The sequence below is a fragment of the Aphanomyces astaci genome (genome assembly GCF_000520075.1).
Source record: "Aphanomyces astaci strain APO3 unplaced genomic scaffold supercont1.2, whole genome shotgun sequence".
NCBI lineage: Eukaryota > Oomycota > Saprolegniomycetes > Saprolegniales > Verrucalvaceae > Aphanomyces > Aphanomyces astaci.
Window position 1 is genome coordinate 1,038,587 of NW_009798265.1, and position 15,876 is coordinate 1,054,462.

At 55.7% G+C, this 15,876-nt stretch overlaps 6 protein-coding genes across 11 annotated transcripts; 5 read left to right on the plus strand and 1 right to left on the minus strand.

The window, feature by feature from the left end:
• Window positions 1–91: 91 nt before the first annotated feature.
• On the plus strand, window positions 92–1,970 carry H257_01237 (hypothetical protein). The gene is made up of 10 exons (XM_009824338.1): window positions 92–154; window positions 248–727; window positions 786–833; window positions 880–904; window positions 953–1,011; window positions 1,072–1,109; window positions 1,162–1,249; window positions 1,297–1,404; window positions 1,464–1,594; window positions 1,710–1,970. Exons 2-10 carry the CDS (start codon window positions 281–283, stop codon window positions 1,762–1,764), a joined length of 999 nt encoding a protein of 332 aa, XP_009822640.1. The 5' UTR covers window positions 92–154; window positions 248–280; the 3' UTR covers window positions 1,765–1,970.
• On the minus strand, window positions 1,952–3,547 carry H257_01238 (pyruvate kinase). Its single transcript, XM_009824339.1, has one exon. It carries the CDS (start codon window positions 3,508–3,510, stop codon window positions 1,990–1,992), a length of 1,521 nt encoding a protein of 506 aa, XP_009822641.1. The 5' UTR covers window positions 3,511–3,547; the 3' UTR covers window positions 1,952–1,989.
• An 855-nt stretch (window positions 3,548–4,402) lies between these two features.
• H257_01239 (hypothetical protein) lies at window positions 4,403–6,017 on the plus strand. Of its 4 annotated transcripts, XM_009824340.1 has the most exons (4): window positions 4,403–4,639; window positions 4,703–4,753; window positions 4,803–5,124; window positions 5,172–6,017. In XM_009824340.1, the coding sequence occupies exons 1-4, from the start codon at window positions 4,484–4,486 to the stop codon at window positions 5,972–5,974; spliced, it is 1,332 nt and encodes a 443-aa protein (XP_009822642.1). In that variant the 5' UTR covers window positions 4,403–4,483; the 3' UTR covers window positions 5,975–6,017. The 4 variants fall into 4 exon arrangements, with proteins under 4 accessions (XP_009822642.1, XP_009822643.1, XP_009822644.1 ...); XM_009824341.1 differs by having other exon boundaries at window positions 4,703–5,124; XM_009824342.1 differs by having other exon boundaries at window positions 4,803–6,017.
• Window positions 6,018–6,251: 234 nt separating this feature from the next.
• Window positions 6,252–8,069, plus strand: H257_01240 (hypothetical protein; the record flags this gene model as incomplete). Its single annotated transcript, XM_009824344.1, has 1 exon — window positions 6,252–8,069. One exon carries the CDS (start codon window positions 6,252–6,254, stop codon window positions 8,067–8,069), a length of 1,818 nt encoding a protein of 605 aa, XP_009822646.1.
• Window positions 8,070–8,136: 67 nt separating this feature from the next.
• H257_01241 (hypothetical protein) lies at window positions 8,137–13,056 on the plus strand. Of its 3 annotated transcripts, XM_009824345.1 has the most exons (19): window positions 8,137–8,355; window positions 8,425–8,482; window positions 8,533–8,619; window positions 8,679–8,858; window positions 8,919–9,161; window positions 9,215–9,318; window positions 9,386–9,461; window positions 9,548–9,718; window positions 9,774–9,910; window positions 9,963–10,191; window positions 10,241–10,380; window positions 10,437–10,971; window positions 11,023–11,187; window positions 11,239–11,314; window positions 11,361–11,488; window positions 11,546–12,177; window positions 12,229–12,289; window positions 12,338–12,516; window positions 12,583–13,056. In XM_009824345.1, the coding sequence occupies exons 1-19, from the start codon at window positions 8,168–8,170 to the stop codon at window positions 12,941–12,943; spliced, it is 3,750 nt and encodes a 1,249-aa protein (XP_009822647.1). In that variant the 5' UTR covers window positions 8,137–8,167; the 3' UTR covers window positions 12,944–13,056. The 3 variants fall into 3 exon arrangements, with proteins under 3 accessions (XP_009822647.1, XP_009822649.1, XP_009822648.1); XM_009824347.1 differs by having other exon boundaries at window positions 12,229–12,516; XM_009824346.1 differs by having other exon boundaries at window positions 12,338–13,056.
• Window positions 13,057–13,142: 86 nt separating this feature from the next.
• On the plus strand, window positions 13,143–15,343 carry H257_01242 (hypothetical protein). Its single transcript, XM_009824348.1, has 3 exons — window positions 13,143–13,459; window positions 13,511–13,945; window positions 14,015–15,343. Exons 1-3 carry the CDS (start codon window positions 13,163–13,165, stop codon window positions 15,290–15,292), a joined length of 2,010 nt encoding a protein of 669 aa, XP_009822650.1. The 5' UTR covers window positions 13,143–13,162; the 3' UTR covers window positions 15,293–15,343.
• Window positions 15,344–15,876: the final 533 nt, after the last annotated feature.

Consider the following 15,876-nt stretch of genomic DNA (forward strand, 5'->3'; position numbering starts at 1 on the left):
ATGCACGGATATCCGGATAAGACTTCGTTGTCCGCATGGGACTAACGTTTTGACTAAAGTTAGCCGTCGGATAACCGTTACGGCTACACCATGCCGGTAGCCACCCCGTCCATCCTTCTTCTTTGTCAAGGAATGGAGCAAGGACAAGGCTGATGTAAGTTCCACGTCGTGCCTTGGAATACTGAATTTGCCGTACATGGTACCAGCTCACATGATTACAGTAACGAGTGTTTCCCGGTTACACTAGGGTAACGAAACGTCCACGGTGTTTCAGTTTCCAATGAACTTCTCCAAACTGATGCGCTCTTCGCCACCACCGCCACCGATGGAACCTCCACCACCACATGCAGAACGCGCTTCCCTTACGTCTGCAGCCCCTGTTGTACCTATAGGCACTTCTACCTTGATGCTCCAAGAGATCACGAGTTTAGCATTGCACGATCAACCACCCAGTCCATCTAGACGAACGTCCTCGTCTCCGGTGCTGCGACGCGTTGCGTCGGATATGACCGCCTTCAACTCGGCTCCCAGTGCTTCGACGCCCAAGGCAACAAACCGCGCATCCATCCAAGTCGTGACGCCACCGTCAGAGCCCGTCGCTCGTCGACTCACCCGCACTCCATCCATCTCGGTGCCAAATTTAGATCGGACCCAATTCGGCAAAGATAGCGAACTCGTGCTGCTCATCGACCAGCTCAAAGCCGACTTGGCGAGGTCTCAGCAAGAGGTGCGGCGACGTCTCTTGCTTATTCAAGACGACGTTTTGTTTCATTCTACCGGTACAGGTGACTAAGCTGCAAAAAAAGCTCATGGATCGAGCTCAAGGCGTCGATGTAAGACAAGTTATACCATGACATGACCTTAAGAGGGATTTACTAGGAAGAAAAAGTGGCAGTGGAACACAGTACGAGGCCGACCGTGTACCTGTCGACGACTGACGAGATGCAAATAGCTCGGTACTTGGAAGAAAAGGTACGCCACTTGGAGGCTGAAAACGTCCGACTCAAGCAAGTACGTACTAGTAGTAGTTGTTGACATTGCCCTTTGGACATGTGACATGCGTTGTGGTAGCACGCTCAACGCCACCAACTCCACGACGCCGACAAACGGTCGGACGAGATGCAGAATGACGTGAGCACCAAACTCACGATTGCCTTTTAGTCGCCTCGTGGAGCTGGAATCCGCCATGCACGACGCCAAGCGCGCCGAAGTGCGCGCGCTGGAGCTCGTGGTCGCCACCATCGGCAAGGTTGGACCTCATTAATCCATGACGAAAACGCGCTGACGTAAGTCCAGGACCGACTGGACGCCCTGTTAAACAATCCGGCGCTCGCGGACTTGACGCTCGAAGACCGGCTCGCGGCAGCCTCCAGTACATCCGCCTCTCGCTCCAAAGGGTCCAAGGTAGCTTTCCACTTTTCCAGCCCAAATATTGTAAGCTGATGTATCAGTGTATCCTCCAGCACTACAAGACACCGTCGTCATCGGTTGGCAACTCGTCGGACAGGGGGGGTCGGTCGACTTCTGCGTCGCATTTGAACGACGTCGATGCGCTCGACGCTCGGTCCAAACAGCTCGACGTGCTGTGGAAGCAGTACGTTCCTTCAACGTATGACGGGGTGTACCATATCTCACAACCCCCTCCCCCCCTCCCCATCTTCACACGATTCCTTTGGCGTATATGATTCGTTCACATGAACGAACGCTAGGCATTGCAGAGATATGCAAGTCACGTCGACATTCGATCGGTCGTTGAGGCGATAACCAACCACCTCGACAGCTTCATGACAAGGCTAACTACTGTAACGTTAGTATGGATCGTCTAGCTATATAGCTAACACCGCTAACCAAGCGACGGATCTCCAGGAGCTACTACTACTACCTACTAGTTATAGCCACAAGCTAGCCCAATCTTTAAACCATTCGAGAACGCCATAAAAGTTTAACAAAATATGTTGTTTGGATATACGAATTATATTGTTTCACTTTTTAGTCGACGACCAACACCTTGAGCATGTTGGTCGACCCAGCACGTGCTTCTTGCATGCCGTGGATCGCGACCACGGCGTCGCCGCGCTTGATCCAGCCCAGCTGCTTGCCGATGTCCGCCGCTCGGTACAGAATCGAGTCCGTGCCGATCATGGAGCCCATCACGCGGGCGTACGTGCCTTTGAGGAACCCTTCCGACTGCCGCGCGGTCTCCCCGAGCGCCGTGAGCACCAGGATCGGTTGCGCCGGTCGGTACTTGGCAATCAGTCGCGCCGTGGTGCCGGTTTCTGTGAGCACGACGATCATCTTGGCACCCATGTCGATGGCAGTCTTGACCGCCGACGACGCGATCGCTTCTTGCGTGCTCATGGCCCCGACGTTTTCCAGCACCGAATTGCGCAGCGCTTGGTACAGTTCGTCGTAGTGGATCGCACCTTCGGCTTGGATGCAGATCTTGGACATCATTTCCACGGCGTCCACGGGGTAGTCGCCGTTGGCGGTTTCGCCGCTGAGCATGACGCAGTCCGTGCCGTCCAGCACGGCGTTGGCTACGTCCGTGCACTCGGCGCGCGTGGGCCGCGGGTTGTGGATCATGCTCTCGAGCATTTGCGTGGCGGTGATCACGGGCTTGCCGGCGATGTTGGCCTTGCGGATCATCATCTTTTGCGCCAAAAACACCTTCTCGGGCGGGATTTCCATGCCCAAGTCCCCGCGCGCGACCATGATGGAGTCCGTCTTGGCGAGGATTTCGTCGTAGTTTTCCAACCCTTCCTGGTTTTCGATCTTGGCGATGATCTTGATGGCGCGGCCGCGGGGACCCAACACCGCGCGGATGTTGTCAATGTCTTGGCCGCATCGGACGAACGACGCCGCGATAAAGTCCACGCCTTGGACCAACCCGAAGTTGACAATGTCGTCCTCGTCGCGGTCCGTCATCGTCGGCAAGGATACCTTCGCCCCAGGAAGGTTCATGTTCTTGCGTTCCCCCAACACAGCGGTGTTTGCCGCCTTGGCCAACACGGACGTCTCACGGACTTCGGTCACGGTGAGCACCAACGACCCGTCGGCGACGAGGATGGGACTTCCGACCTTCACGGACGTGGGGAGGTCTTCGTACGACACAGCGAGCTTCGTTTCGTCGCCGAGGAAGTCGTAGTCCGTCGTGAGTTCGACGATGCTGTCCTTGAGAATAGTAATCTTCTTGTCGGGAGAGCTGAGGAATCCGGTGCGGATTTCCGGGCCTTTCGTGTCGAGCATCACCGCGACTTGCTTGTGGGGTCGCGACGCGATGGCAGCGCGGAGGCGGGTGAGGGATTCTCCGTGACCCTTGTGGTCACCGTGGGAAAAGTTGAGACGTGCAACGTTCATGCCGGCATCGATGAGCTCCGTGAGCTTTTCCACGGACCAACAGGAAGGCCCGATGGTGCAGACGATCTTTGTGCGGCGGGTAATCCCTTCCGTGCTGCCCATAATGTGACTCAGTTCCATGCGTTCGCCGCGAAGTCCGATGGCACCCGTCATGGTAGTCGAAGGATATAGGGGGATGAGGGACGAAGTAGAAATGACACAAAACCTTCCAACGCACAATCTTTGTGGTTATCCGGATAAGATTCGCCCCCGAGGATTGGGACAAACTGCGGATGGTGGGACAATGACATCCAATGGAAGACGCGACATCATTGGCTTCTATGCTTCACGTGATTAGCCACGCACGAGTACCTCACGACGCGCACGTTAGCATTCTCGTTTGATAAGAACTTCGTGAACAGGGATGTCTTTCCAACACATTCAGTCGATCTACATGCATGTACATCGCACAGGGTATTCTCCTAGTGAAGCTGTGTTGGATGGGCAAACCTTCACGTTTTATTGCTATTTACATCCCAACTCGATCTAAATTGGGATTTGTTCCCAAGGTTCAGGTCCCAGCGCATCCGTAGACATCCGTTGACTTTGTCTTCATGCCACTTGTATCGAGTTTCCATTCAAAAACGTGGCTGTCCCATGGACACGACGCCACAGGAATAATCTTGCATGGGTGCGCGCCGCGTCTTTGCCAATCAAGGCTTGCGTTACAATACCGGGTATCTTTACATCAAAACCAAGCAATTAGATGCATGACGTTCAGAATTTTGGCTCATGTCGTCACCATTGATCGTAAGAAGCTGCTGGGAACTCCATGTCATCAAGACTTTGACATTCTCATACGATTGCACTTACCCCCTAGGCAGAAAAACCACCTTCACTGCTACAACGCCCCGCAACAAAGGGGCAAAGCACCTTCAAAAATCTCATATTCCGTCGCTCGCTACAAATTTTGAAACCAGAGAGGGACATATTGGGCTAAACCCGAAGTTGAAGTCCTCCCAAGGAAATCCGCCGAAATTGAACTTGGTCGGCGTTTGGTCAAGTTTAGATTTGCCACCAAATCCGTTACGATGCTATTTTAAAGGTAAAGTGCACATGGACAAGTCATTGCAATTGGTTGATCGGCATGGGGGACGTGTATGGGGCGGAGCTGCAGCACCCCGTGTTCCAGGCCCTGGACATCTCCGACCTCTTCGCGACCATTGAAGACCACGAATCCAGGATACAACATGCCTTTGAATCTCCGAAATCCTCGTTCCAGACCTTCCACGACAGTCTGCAGGTGACACCCTGGCAACTCAACCACCATCGAAAATCATATGGGTTTGAACTGTTCTGGTGCTAGGACTTGTTCGAATGCTTGCAAAAGCTCAAAGCCCAGTTCCGTGCATTCGCGGTACGATCTACCTCTAGCCTTGTACTAACGTGAACGGCGCACGTTCCAGGCCCATCGATCGCTTCACATTGACAACGCGACGTTTTCACGATGGAGAACCAAACTCGACGACGCGCACAAAGTGGAAAAGACGTACCTCCACACCATCACCCAACTGCAAAGTCAAGTCATGGAGCTGCAGCATCAGCGCCAAGTGGCGCATCGGACATTCGAAGCTGCGTTGGCGGCCATGGAAGCGCGGATCTCGACGCGATTGTCCGTCGCCGAGTTGGCCGAATGCGAGCGCATGTGGGCGCACGAGCGAGAAAGTCTTGGTATTGACACCGCCAACAAGATGGAGGCGCTCGAACAGCGCGCGGATGATCTCCAATGTGCGTGTATACTGCTGTCACGACATCCAAAGCTTATCTTAGATCAGGTCAACTGCACCAAACTGGCGACTCGCTGTACCAACGGGAACACCGACTCAAGTGCCTCGAGCAAATGATAGACGACAGCCAGCAGCAACCGACAGCGTCACCGATGACGATGCGGCCTGTGACGCCGTCTGTGTCGGTTGTAGTGACCACTTCCGGTCCAAGAGGACCAGTGCCGCCACCGAAGCCCACGACAGCATCGGCAGCAGTTCAAGCCGATCTCCGACCCCCGCCTACTCGACCCTCGAAGCCCAAAACCAACACTGAAATGGATCAAGACATGATTCTCATTGAGCTGGATGCGATCCGGAAGCTACTGGACAGAGACATGGTCGACGGAGGTGGCGGAGCATGGGACCAAGTGCGGTCCTGCGGCGTCCTCGCCTCAGTGGTGTCCATCAAACAGCGCCTCGTGACTGGCCTGGCGATTGCGAAAATGGTGAAACTCCGGACTGCAGCTGATACGAACAACAACAACCAAGTGCTGTCTGCGAGGCATCGACCACAGCAACAACAAGCGACACCCGAAACGCCTCTGCTTCCCCACTCGACTCATAACGTCCTAACCACAAAAGCCAACCTGAAACTAACCCAACGCCACAAGACGTCCACCCTCCCCACCGTTCACGCGCGCTCCAAGAGTGCAGTGAGGAGACCACCTACGCATACCGACACCTGTTCAAGCGGTGGAGCAGCGTATTCTGCTCCAGGCGACAAACTGTTCAACTTGAACTTGGATCATCCAGCTAGCCCTGGGCTGTTGTCGATCCAAAGCAGTCGCGAGCGCCAGCCTGCGCGCATGTAAATACAACTGTGCCATAATCGAGCATTTTGATTGGCGTGCCAAATATTCTCCGGTTATAATGGTGCATATATCCGGATGATGACGGGAGGGATGCAACACTTTGCTACAATTGCTTAGATTTTGAGATTTGTACAGCCTTGTGCATACCTCGTCTCACGACCGCAAATAAAATGATGGATTTTCAATCGACATACAAAGTACAAGTTTAATTTAAAATTCTATTCCAGGACATGATCCCCGACGAAAGCGCAAAGTGGTACCCATCCGTGCGAGCAACATGTTTGTCACTTGCGCATTCCACCGCGTCTATCGCGACGGACTGCTGGCAGTCATGGGACGCAACTCGACTTCTCGCTCAGACAGCTATGTAAAGGAAGGCGAAGTCCTTCGAGCATCTTTCAATTCCGGGTCACATCATGACACGATCTTGGACAAACTGCTCAAAGTCGTGCCGTCACGCAGTCCATCAGGATCCTACGACGACAACGACCATAGCCGAGGGTCCGTCGTGGACTCGAGCGAGAACGAAGTGTACGACCTGCCCACGTTTGAAAACCGCGGGCACTTGATGAACAACTTGGGCCGCAAGCCGGAACGACCGAAAAAAGCCGTGACGTTCGCTAGCGAGCTAGAAAAAGTCGAGTGGGTGGCAGAGCTGCAGTACAAGTGCCCCGAGAAGCCGTTGCCACTAAGCTTGTTTGGTACGCGCCGAGTCATCGGGTACGAAGAAGAGGAACATCTATTGGCGCCGTCGTGGAGCAAGGCCCTTCCGTACAGCGCCGTGGACTTTGGGTGCTACCAGATGCAGCTCCTGACTCGGGAGAAGGCGTTCTTCGTGATCAGTCCCGTGCAAATCCACCACATCACATGCATGGGCGTGTCGTGGAAGACGTATTGGGCGGGTCTATCGTCCGGGTTGATTGTGTTTTGCTACGAAGACGACAACGACCAAGTGTTTGCATGCCCCATCCACAAATGCCGCGTCCAAGTGCTTGACGACACCCAGCTCAAGCTGTTCGAAGTCGCGGGACTTCGCGAGGTGGACGAGCTCTTTCTCAAGTTCCCCAACTCTTCCACCATGTACATGTGGTTCTGGGCCATTCAGATCGCCGCCGCCACGCCGCTCTACTCGGACACGGACGCGCACACGAAGGCACTTCGTCGGTTCCTGGCCAAGTCGCCGCCAATGATCCCCCCTGCGTCGTTGTCAAACAACCTGTGGTCGAACCTGTCGTCCAAGTTGGGCCTGAAAAAGCCCCTGCCAACCGACCCCGTCGTGACACTTCCATTTACGCTGCGCAACCCCACGCCGCAGGACCACTTTCGGGGCCTATCGCCGCCGTCGTCGTCATCGCCGTCGTCGTCGTCCGCGGCGAAGAATCAAAGTGGTATCCAGCGGCGCCTCCTGTTTATTCGGCACGCAGAGTTCAACAATGTGCATTTCAAGACGGCCGACGTGGAGAAGAACATCACGGACTCGGGCGAGGCGGCGGCGCGGCGGACGGGGCAGTTCCTGCAGGATCTGATCGAAGCGGCTGGTCTAACATACCAGGACGTCCAGCTCGTGTACTCGACGATCACGCGCACGATTCAGACGATGGACATCATCGCCAAGGAAGTGGACAAGGCCGCGGGAGTGTACGAAACGTACAACCCGTACGACACCCAGTCCAGCAAAGTGAACCGCGTCGCACGGCACGAACTGGCGCTGCTGAGGGAAAGCGTGCCGCACGGGCTGTCAACGTCCAAGAAGTTCCAGTGCCGATCGGCCAAGATGGCGCTGGCGCTGCAGACGATCTGCATGGGCGAAGTCACGTACCCCATCACGGTCGTGATCTGCTCGTCGAGCTTTATCCGGTACTGTGTGCACCAAGCCGCGTACGGCGTCGGGTTTATCGGGTCGCGGGGTGAAATGAACCACAGCATCGGCATCGGCCACTGCAGTGTCACCCAGATCGACGTCGACCAAGAGTACGCGCTGCATCTGCGAGGAGTGAATCAAATGGCGCATCTCGCAGGGTACTCGGTCGGTCAGAACCCACAGGAAGCTGCGGCGCCATACTCGTCGAGCGTTGGTGCATGCAGTAGTATATAGAGAGAGTTAGGAACGATAGTTGAAGTGGGAATGTGTGAAACCGCAATTTGTAACCGGATACAATATTGTAACGGTAACACACATTTGTGAAACCAAACATGCCGCCGCCGCCGCCGCGACTAGGACGCAAGCAAGCGTCCGTGTTCTCGCGCGATGAGATTGGCGTCGAGCAACTACACTCTCTCAAGGAGAAGTTTGCCGGTGGCGACTTGACCGAGGTCGAATTTGTGCGGCTGTTCAGAGAAACCATCGACTCGACGTTGAGTGAGACCCAACTCACAGACTTGTAAGCAGGGCAGGCACAAGCTACACTCAGATGCGATAAGGCAGCATTGTGCGTCTGTGATTCTTCTAGGTTCCAAAAGATCGATGCCAACTCGGATGGGACCGTCAGCTGGGATGAATTCACCAACGTAACCTCGACTCGCAAAAAATAATCAAAAGGCTCATATGACCTTGTTAGTACATGTTTCTGAGCGGCAGCGACAGCGCCAACTCGAATTTGGGCGACGATATGAGTTGCCGATACATCACGACTCAATCAGACAAGGTACACACATGCAATCAGTTGGACGCCTCATGGCGCAATTCTCAGCAATATCGATGCAGGTGGTGGATGTGGCGGACGCGGGGGGTGGTGGAGGGGGCGACGGGTCGGCTGTGCGTCCGGCCAACAACCACAAGGACATCATCACGCGCATCGTGGCCCTGGACAAGCCCCACTTGTACGTGACTGCGAGTCGTGACGGCAGCGTGCGGACGTGGAGCTCCAACACCCTGGCGTACCAAGTAGGTTCAGCATCTCCATCGTTTGGACACATGGCTTAAGTGTTTGTGACCTTCATTCAGTCCACCATTGCCACAGGGCGCAACTGGATCACAGACTGCTCGTATATGAAGCGGTCGAATCGGTTAGCGGTGTCCAGCATGAACCGGACGCTGGCCTTCTATGACATGTCCACGGGCCAGTCGCTGGGCGAGTTGTCGGAGTACTCGCGGAAGCAGTGCATTCCGCTGTGCTTGGAATACGTTGAAAAGCCCAGCGACGAAAAGGAGGCGCTGGTTGTCGGCGACGACACGGGCGGGATCACTGTAAGGGCCAACACTCCAAATTCGATGGACGACAGGGCTTACAGGCGATCTAGGTCATGACGACGTCGAGTCAATGGACCAATTGCGACGGCCGCCCGGGGGCCCACCCGCTCGAAACCCACGGGTTTTCCACGCGCGCCAAGTACAAAAAGCACACGTACGAACAAACCACAATCAATGAATGGCCATGACATTTCACTACTGTGGGATTTATCCGGTGGCAGGGATTGGATCACGCGCGTCAAGTGGGTGCACGACATGCGCGCCATTGTCGCGACGTCGCTGGACACGAATATTTCGGTGCGACGTCGGAACGTCCTGCGACGACATTCCGCCATCGGGAGGTTGATTGACGGTCCGAACATGCTGATGGCGTGAATGAATAGATCATCGACGTGGAGCGGATGGTGGCCAAGTTTGAGTACTCCAAGCACAAAAAAGGCGTGTTCGACCTCGTGTGGTCGTCCAGCTCGCGACTCATCGCTAGTTGCGGCATGGAGCGAGACATTTCGATCTGGAACCCGTATTCGTCGCAGCGCGCTGTGGCTACATTGAGGGTACGTCCGTTGACCAGCCAGCCGCCAGCCCCGGGGTTGAATGCTGGGAGTGTAGGGCCATGCGGCGTCGGTGCTGCATCTGGCTTGCGACGACGACAACTTTCAGATCGTGTCTGTCTCGTCCGACAACGTCTTCAAGGTGTGGGACATTCGCAACCACCGGTGTTTGCAAACGTATACCGATCGATACAAGTATGTGTGGACAAGCGACCGACCGATCTTAGTCATGACGTGGCATGGTTAGGAGCACGGGTGGCGCCGACAACCGCATCTCGTCGCTCCTGTTTGACCCAAAGGCACCCGGACTCATCAGCGCCACGACCCATTTGGCCAGGTGGCCTCTCAAGATGATCTCGTCCGAAGAAGCTGAACTCATCACGAAGAAGGCGCCGTGTATTTCTTGCTACAACTCAGTGTTCAACCAAGTGCTCACGGCGGAAATGAGCGAAGAAGGCGTCGTGAAGACGTGGAGTGTACGCACTACAAGCAAGCCGACAGGTCTTACCCCCCCCACAATTCTAGGCCGAAACAGGCGAAGAAGTGTGCAGCTTCAACAACGCCCACGGCACCAGTCCCATCACTGCCATGTCGTTTGACTGCGCAGGTCGCCGCCTCATCACTGGCAGTCACGACGGCGCACAAGTCAAGATGTGGAACTTCAGGTACTTTTATTGCGTGTAGTATCCAGTAAGCCGCCGTGGTTCCACTCGTGCCTTAGCAACGGCGCGCTGGTGAAGCAATTTCTCAAGCAAGAAAACGACGTGGTCGAAAGCCGAGTCTCTCCGTTTTCGGTACCGCCACCAAGGCCGCCGCGCGTGCGGGACATTGTAGTCATGCCCGAGTCGTTCGACGCAGAGAAGCTCGTCGCGGACGGATCATCGAACCCGTCCCTGCCCAGCCCCACCCGCACCACGCTCAGGACATGCGACAGCGTGACGGCGCATCCCCCCAGAACCTCCCAGAGGACGTCGTCTCACCATCAACGGTACCAGCAGGGCGAAGTGACGTGCATTTTGGATATTGAGCGCAACGTGCGCGTGGGCATGGGCGAGTACATTTGCCAGCGGTTTGTGTGCTCGGTGGGGTGGGATCGGAAGATTTACATTTGGCTCGACTCGAACGACGACAACGACGAGCCGCTGCCGATGTGGGTCATCGCCGCCTCCGACACGGCCAAGGGTCACACGGATGACATCTTGAGCGTCGTGTACATCCCGCCGGCGACGCTGGCCACATCTGGCTTGGACGGCAAGGTGTGGCTCTAGTCTTTGGAACGTGTGATTGTAATATGAAATTGCGCCTAGATTTTGCTGTGGAATTTGAATTCAGGCGAGTTCATGTCCCAGCTGCACCAAAGCGGTGGCGCCATCGAGTGCATGATGTACTGCAACAAGTTGGAGCTGCTCATGGCTGCAGGGGACGAAGGCAAACTCGTCACGCTCGATCGAGTGTCTTCCTACAAAACCGAGGTCGGAACGTCGCGTTCTTCGTAGGTCATTCTCACTCATCCGACCGAGTAGATTCCGCTCGAGCACCCGCCTGGGGAATCGGTGGTCGTCATGGCGTGCGATCGGTGCGGGGATAACGTCGTCACAGGTACACGAATATCAGACGCAGTCTCGGAATCAGGACATGTTTATAGGCGACTCGGCGGGGTACATTCGTACGTGGGGGCTGAGTGTGACGTTGAAGGATAAGGGCATGTACTTTGAACACGGCTGCCAGTGGCGCATAGGCGGCGGTCGCATCCTCAGCCTCAACTTTATCGAGGTACAGTACCGTCACGAGATTCATACCAACCCCCCCCATGACATCCAATATACGTAGAACACGAGGCAGATCGACATGTTTGTGTTGGTGTCGAGTGGGAATGGCGAAGTGAGTCTGTGGACGCTAGACAGTGTGCAGGTGGGTGTGTTCGGCCGACACAAGTACTGGCACCTAGGCAAACCAGCCACGTACAGCGCGTCGACGCCGCAAGCCAACGCGCATGCGGGAAAGCACCACAAGCACTTCATCCCCAGTCGGTCGATTGCAGCAGCCCTGAGCCACACGCAGCACATGGAGTCCCAGCTCACGGAGGACACGATGCCCAAGCCAGGCGAGGTGTGGATCTGCAGGTCTACGCACCACCACAACCACCGCAACTCGGTGGACTTGCTGTCACAAGTGGCCGCCGCCGCCACTGTGGGCAAGATCGTCACGACGTCCTTCCTCGGAGGCACAGGGGACGAAGCCAACTTGCTGACCCGGAAGGCATCGATGAGCATGGCGCGAGACGCCACGTCCGACATCGCTGACGTCATCACCGTAATCAAAGTGTCCAAGGGTGAGATCCTTGCGTGGGACGGGTTCGCCCAGCAGATCAAGCAAAAGACGCTCAAGCTGGACGAGTTTGTGCGCGACAACATGTGGGCTAGAGACTCGCACTTTTCGCAGTGCATCGGGCGGTGCTTCATGTATGTCATACGCTCATGAAGGTTGTTGATGATGACATGCGAATGAGGTAGGAGCACCCACGAGAACACCCCGTACAAGTGCCTGTACGTGGCCATCAAGTCTGTGCACATGGTACCAACATGACCCAGGACACATGGGCTAAGCATGGGGATGATCTAGAGGAACACCCACGAAGGAGCGTTTGCGTTTGTGGACACGGAAGGCAGTCGCCACAGGACGCAGATGCTAGATTCAGCCGTCACGACCAACTCCAAGCTCAAAAATCTGGCACGAACTCTCATTTCGGCATCGAACCGGTTGGGACAGTTGGCGCACAAGACGAGCAATTATACGGCCATGTACGATGGAACATGCAGAGTTACGGAAAGCGATGATACATGATGCTCAACATAAAGAAACGATAGGCGAACCATGACTGCAAAGATGCACTTGGACAAGAACATTGCCGAGGGGGCGGCGGAGGGTGGACATGACGGGATGCTGCCACCCGCGACCAACAAGACGACTGCGGCGTCCTCGGCGAGCAAAGAAGGAACGGGGCTGGTCAAACCGGACTTTGTCTGCTCAACGCTTCCCCTGCTCCGCCCAAAGGACAAGCATGTCATGGGTGGCAACCCTCCCAAGCGATCCAACATGCGGTCAAAACTCGACCCGAATGCCGACTTTCGACGTGTGCATGATCCGCAAACAATCCCCAAGACGACGAAGGAAGTTCTGGAGCAGCGGCATCGGCATCGGCCGTTTGATGCCGTCGGGCTGCAGTAGTTAGTTGCTTGGTAGCTAGCTACACAGTACGTTACTGTATCACGTCTTTTTAAATCTTGCCCTGAGAAGACGTTTAAACGTATACGTTTTAATACGAAGCAGTTTGACCTGAAACCATGTCTTGTGATCATTTACAGTAGTAGCCTTCTCCTTTCAACTAAAACGTAATTAAATCAGGTTGTTTAGATATTCAGTTTCTTTTCATTCTGCATATCGCGCATGAGAGCTGCTATGTGTCGTGCCGCTACGGTGGCCGCCGTCGCCTTCTTCTCATGCATCCACGCATCGCCAGATACTTACCGCCTCCAAACGGCGGTTGTACGCACGTCCACGGGAGACCTATATGGCACGTATGCGAAGGACCCATTGTCGTCCAACACGTGGGGAGGCGACTTGCCCGACCAGGACATGGCTTTGCAGGGACAGGTTGTGTCGTTGCGTGCGCTGAGTCCTGCGGCAACTTTTGCATGCCAAGCGTCGGAATTGATCAACAACACAGCGCTCCAGCAGAAATTGGTAAGTCTTATCCCTGGCTAAAGTTGCATACCTGCTCATGAGACGTTGTAGTCTTCGCTCACCACGTCTCGCTTCATTCTGGTCGTCGAGCGGGGCAATTGCACATTCACGGAAAAGGCGCTCGCGGCACAACAGATCGGTGCGGCGGCGGTCATCATTGCGGACACGGTCGAAGCGATCTACAACACCACTGTCCGCGAGAACGGATCCAAATACGACAAGGGCGGCGCGTTCGACTGCTCCCAAGGCTCCGCCGTCCTCCCTTCCATCGAGAGTCCTCCATGGTCGGACCTGAACAACGCCGCCACATGCAACACCTCCCCCTCATGTGCGTCGCAGCGTTGCATTCCCACGGGAAGTGGCAACCAGGTGTGCTGCATGTGGGACGTCGCCGACTACTTGGGATATGGCGTGAATGCCGACCAAGTGATCATCCCCGTCGTGCGTATCCGCGTGGCGGACGCTTCCAAGCTCGGGTCTTCCTCCGTGCGTGACCACCTTCTCAATACCACCGCATATACCTGTCGTCAAACTGATGGCCATTCCTTCCTCTAGGTGATCCTCTTCAAACGCTACGTGCCTCGCGTAGACTTGGCGCAAGTGCTCATCTGGCTCATGGCCGTTGCCACGATCGTCACCGCCGGGTACTACGGCGCCACGTTTGAGCGCAAGAAGGCGACGGCCAAGCGCGTCCATGCCACGTCGTCGTCTGGTCGTGTGCCTGCCGCCGTCCACGCCGCCCTGCGCCAGGAGCAGATGGACGAGCCGGCACTCGACATGGGATGGGTGCATGCAGTGGCATTCCTCGTGTTCGGTTCGGGGTTTCTCTTGCTGCTGTTCTACGTGAATGTGGTGATGGTAGTGATCGTGCTCTTCTGCTTTGGCGCGACCAGTGCCGTGGGTACGATCCTCTTGACCCCGCTGCTGCATCGCGTCTCCGCCTTCCGCGGCCAGCTGTACGCCGCCGACAATGCGTACCTGGGTCCAATCCGCATTACCGTGTCGGACGTGCTGTCGTTCGGGTTGTCGTTAGGGTTGGTGCTTTTTTGGGTGCTTACTCGCCATCAAGACTACTCGTTCGTGCTGCAAGATGTGTTTGGGATCTGCGTGAGCATCCAGTTCCTCCAGACCATCCGGCTGCCCAATATCAAAGTGGCCACGATCTTGCTGCTGCTCGTGTTCGTGTACGACATATTTTTCGTGTTTCTATCGCCCTACATCTTTGGCAAGTCGGTCATGATCGTCGCGGCCCAAGGCGGCAAGCAGGACGACGCGGAGGCTCCGTCCTCTTATTGCCTGCGGTACCCGTCCAACGACAACGGGGCCAAGTGCGTCAAGGAGGACATCCCGATCCTGCTGCGGCTGCCGAAACTCACCAACTGGCTCGGCGGCGAAGCCATGCTCGGCCTCGGAGACATCGTCCTCCCCGGGCTCCTCGTCGTCTTTTGCGCCCGATTCGACTATGCCACCCGCGGAAACGTCGTCGGCATCCCTCGCCCCGGCTCATTTGGCGGGCGCGTCGGCCTCTTTGGAATGATGTGCGTCGGGTACGCTGTGGGGCTTCTGCTGGCCAACATCGGCGTAATCCTCATGCGGTCGGGCCAGCCGGCGCTCCTGTACTTGGTCCCGTGCACGTTGGGCGTACTGGTGGTCGCCACATGGCGAACTAACGGACTCCTGAGAAAGCTGTGGGACGGGCCAACCGAATTCAACCAACTCCCAGAGGTGGAGCTGCCACTGGACACAGCCACGACGACGGCCAGTGCCGTGCCGTATGCGATTCCCATGATGGAGGAGGAGGTGCAACGACCGTCCTCCCCATCGTCAGCGTAGTAGCTAGCGATACAGTAGTAATATTACCATGGAATCGTTCAACATACATGCGTTCAAATGGAATGCCAAGGGTGGTTGGTGCCAAGCATACAAATGTAAAGTTTAGTCGGTTCGAGAATCGCAATGCACAAACAATAGAAAGCGACTTGGGTAATATTACGTAGAAATTGACACGAGGTTCGATCGGTCATCACCGCACATCAACCTCGTGTATCCGTTCGTTCCTGGTCACACCACGACATCCTCGCTCGCGTGGCCATAGCCGTCCAAGACATCCCAGCTGTGTCGGCGACGTGTCCAGCCGTGCGATCAGAAACATCGTGAAAACCACAAGAAATAATATTCTACTCATGAGTAGAATATTTTGACGATATTGACAGTGCACGTTGAATTGACTGGGCATTTCGGAATGAGAAAGGCCATGGTGATTGCCTTCCTACGTCGATGGCTCATCCGCCGCCGCCTGGCCAAGGAACTCTTCGCCAGACAGATGGAGTACCACTATCTCGCTTTCGTCCACAAGACACCAAAGAGGACGTCCATCCTCAGTGGTCCTCTCTGGGTGGACGAAGTCCTCTCGGCTC

Coding starts and splice junctions, on each gene's coding strand:
- H257_01241 (XM_009824345.1), top strand. CDS start 8,168: ATGCCGCCGCCGCCGCCGCGACTAGGACGCAAGCAAGCGTCCGTGTTC. Junction 11,489..11,545: donor TCAGCCTCAACTTTATCGAG/GTACAGTACCGT, acceptor CAATATACGTAG/AACACGAGGCAGATCGACAT. Junction 12,178..12,228: donor TGCATCGGGCGGTGCTTCAT/GTATGTCATACG, acceptor CGAATGAGGTAG/GAGCACCCACGAGAACACCC.
- H257_01239 (XM_009824340.1), top strand. CDS start 4,484: ATGGGGGACGTGTATGGGGCGGAGCTGCAGCACCCCGTGTTCCAGGCC. Junction 4,754..4,802: donor CCCAGTTCCGTGCATTCGCG/GTACGATCTACC, acceptor CGCACGTTCCAG/GCCCATCGATCGCTTCACAT. Junction 5,125..5,171: donor GCGCGCGGATGATCTCCAAT/GTGCGTGTATAC, acceptor ATCTTAGATCAG/GTCAACTGCACCAAACTGGC.
- H257_01238 (XM_009824339.1), bottom strand. CDS start 3,510: ATGACGGGTGCCATCGGACTTCGCGGCGAACGCATGGAACTGAGTCAC.
- H257_01242 (XM_009824348.1), top strand. CDS start 13,163: ATGAGAGCTGCTATGTGTCGTGCCGCTACGGTGGCCGCCGTCGCCTTC. Junction 13,460..13,510: donor CAGCGCTCCAGCAGAAATTG/GTAAGTCTTATC, acceptor GAGACGTTGTAG/TCTTCGCTCACCACGTCTCG. Junction 13,946..14,014: donor CCAAGCTCGGGTCTTCCTCC/GTGCGTGACCAC, acceptor TCCTTCCTCTAG/GTGATCCTCTTCAAACGCTA.
- H257_01237 (XM_009824338.1), top strand. CDS start 281: ATGAACTTCTCCAAACTGATGCGCTCTTCGCCACCACCGCCACCGATG. Junction 728..785: donor TGGCGAGGTCTCAGCAAGAG/GTGCGGCGACGT, acceptor CTACCGGTACAG/GTGACTAAGCTGCAAAAAAA. Junction 1,405..1,463: donor CTCGCTCCAAAGGGTCCAAG/GTAGCTTTCCAC, acceptor TGTATCCTCCAG/CACTACAAGACACCGTCGTC.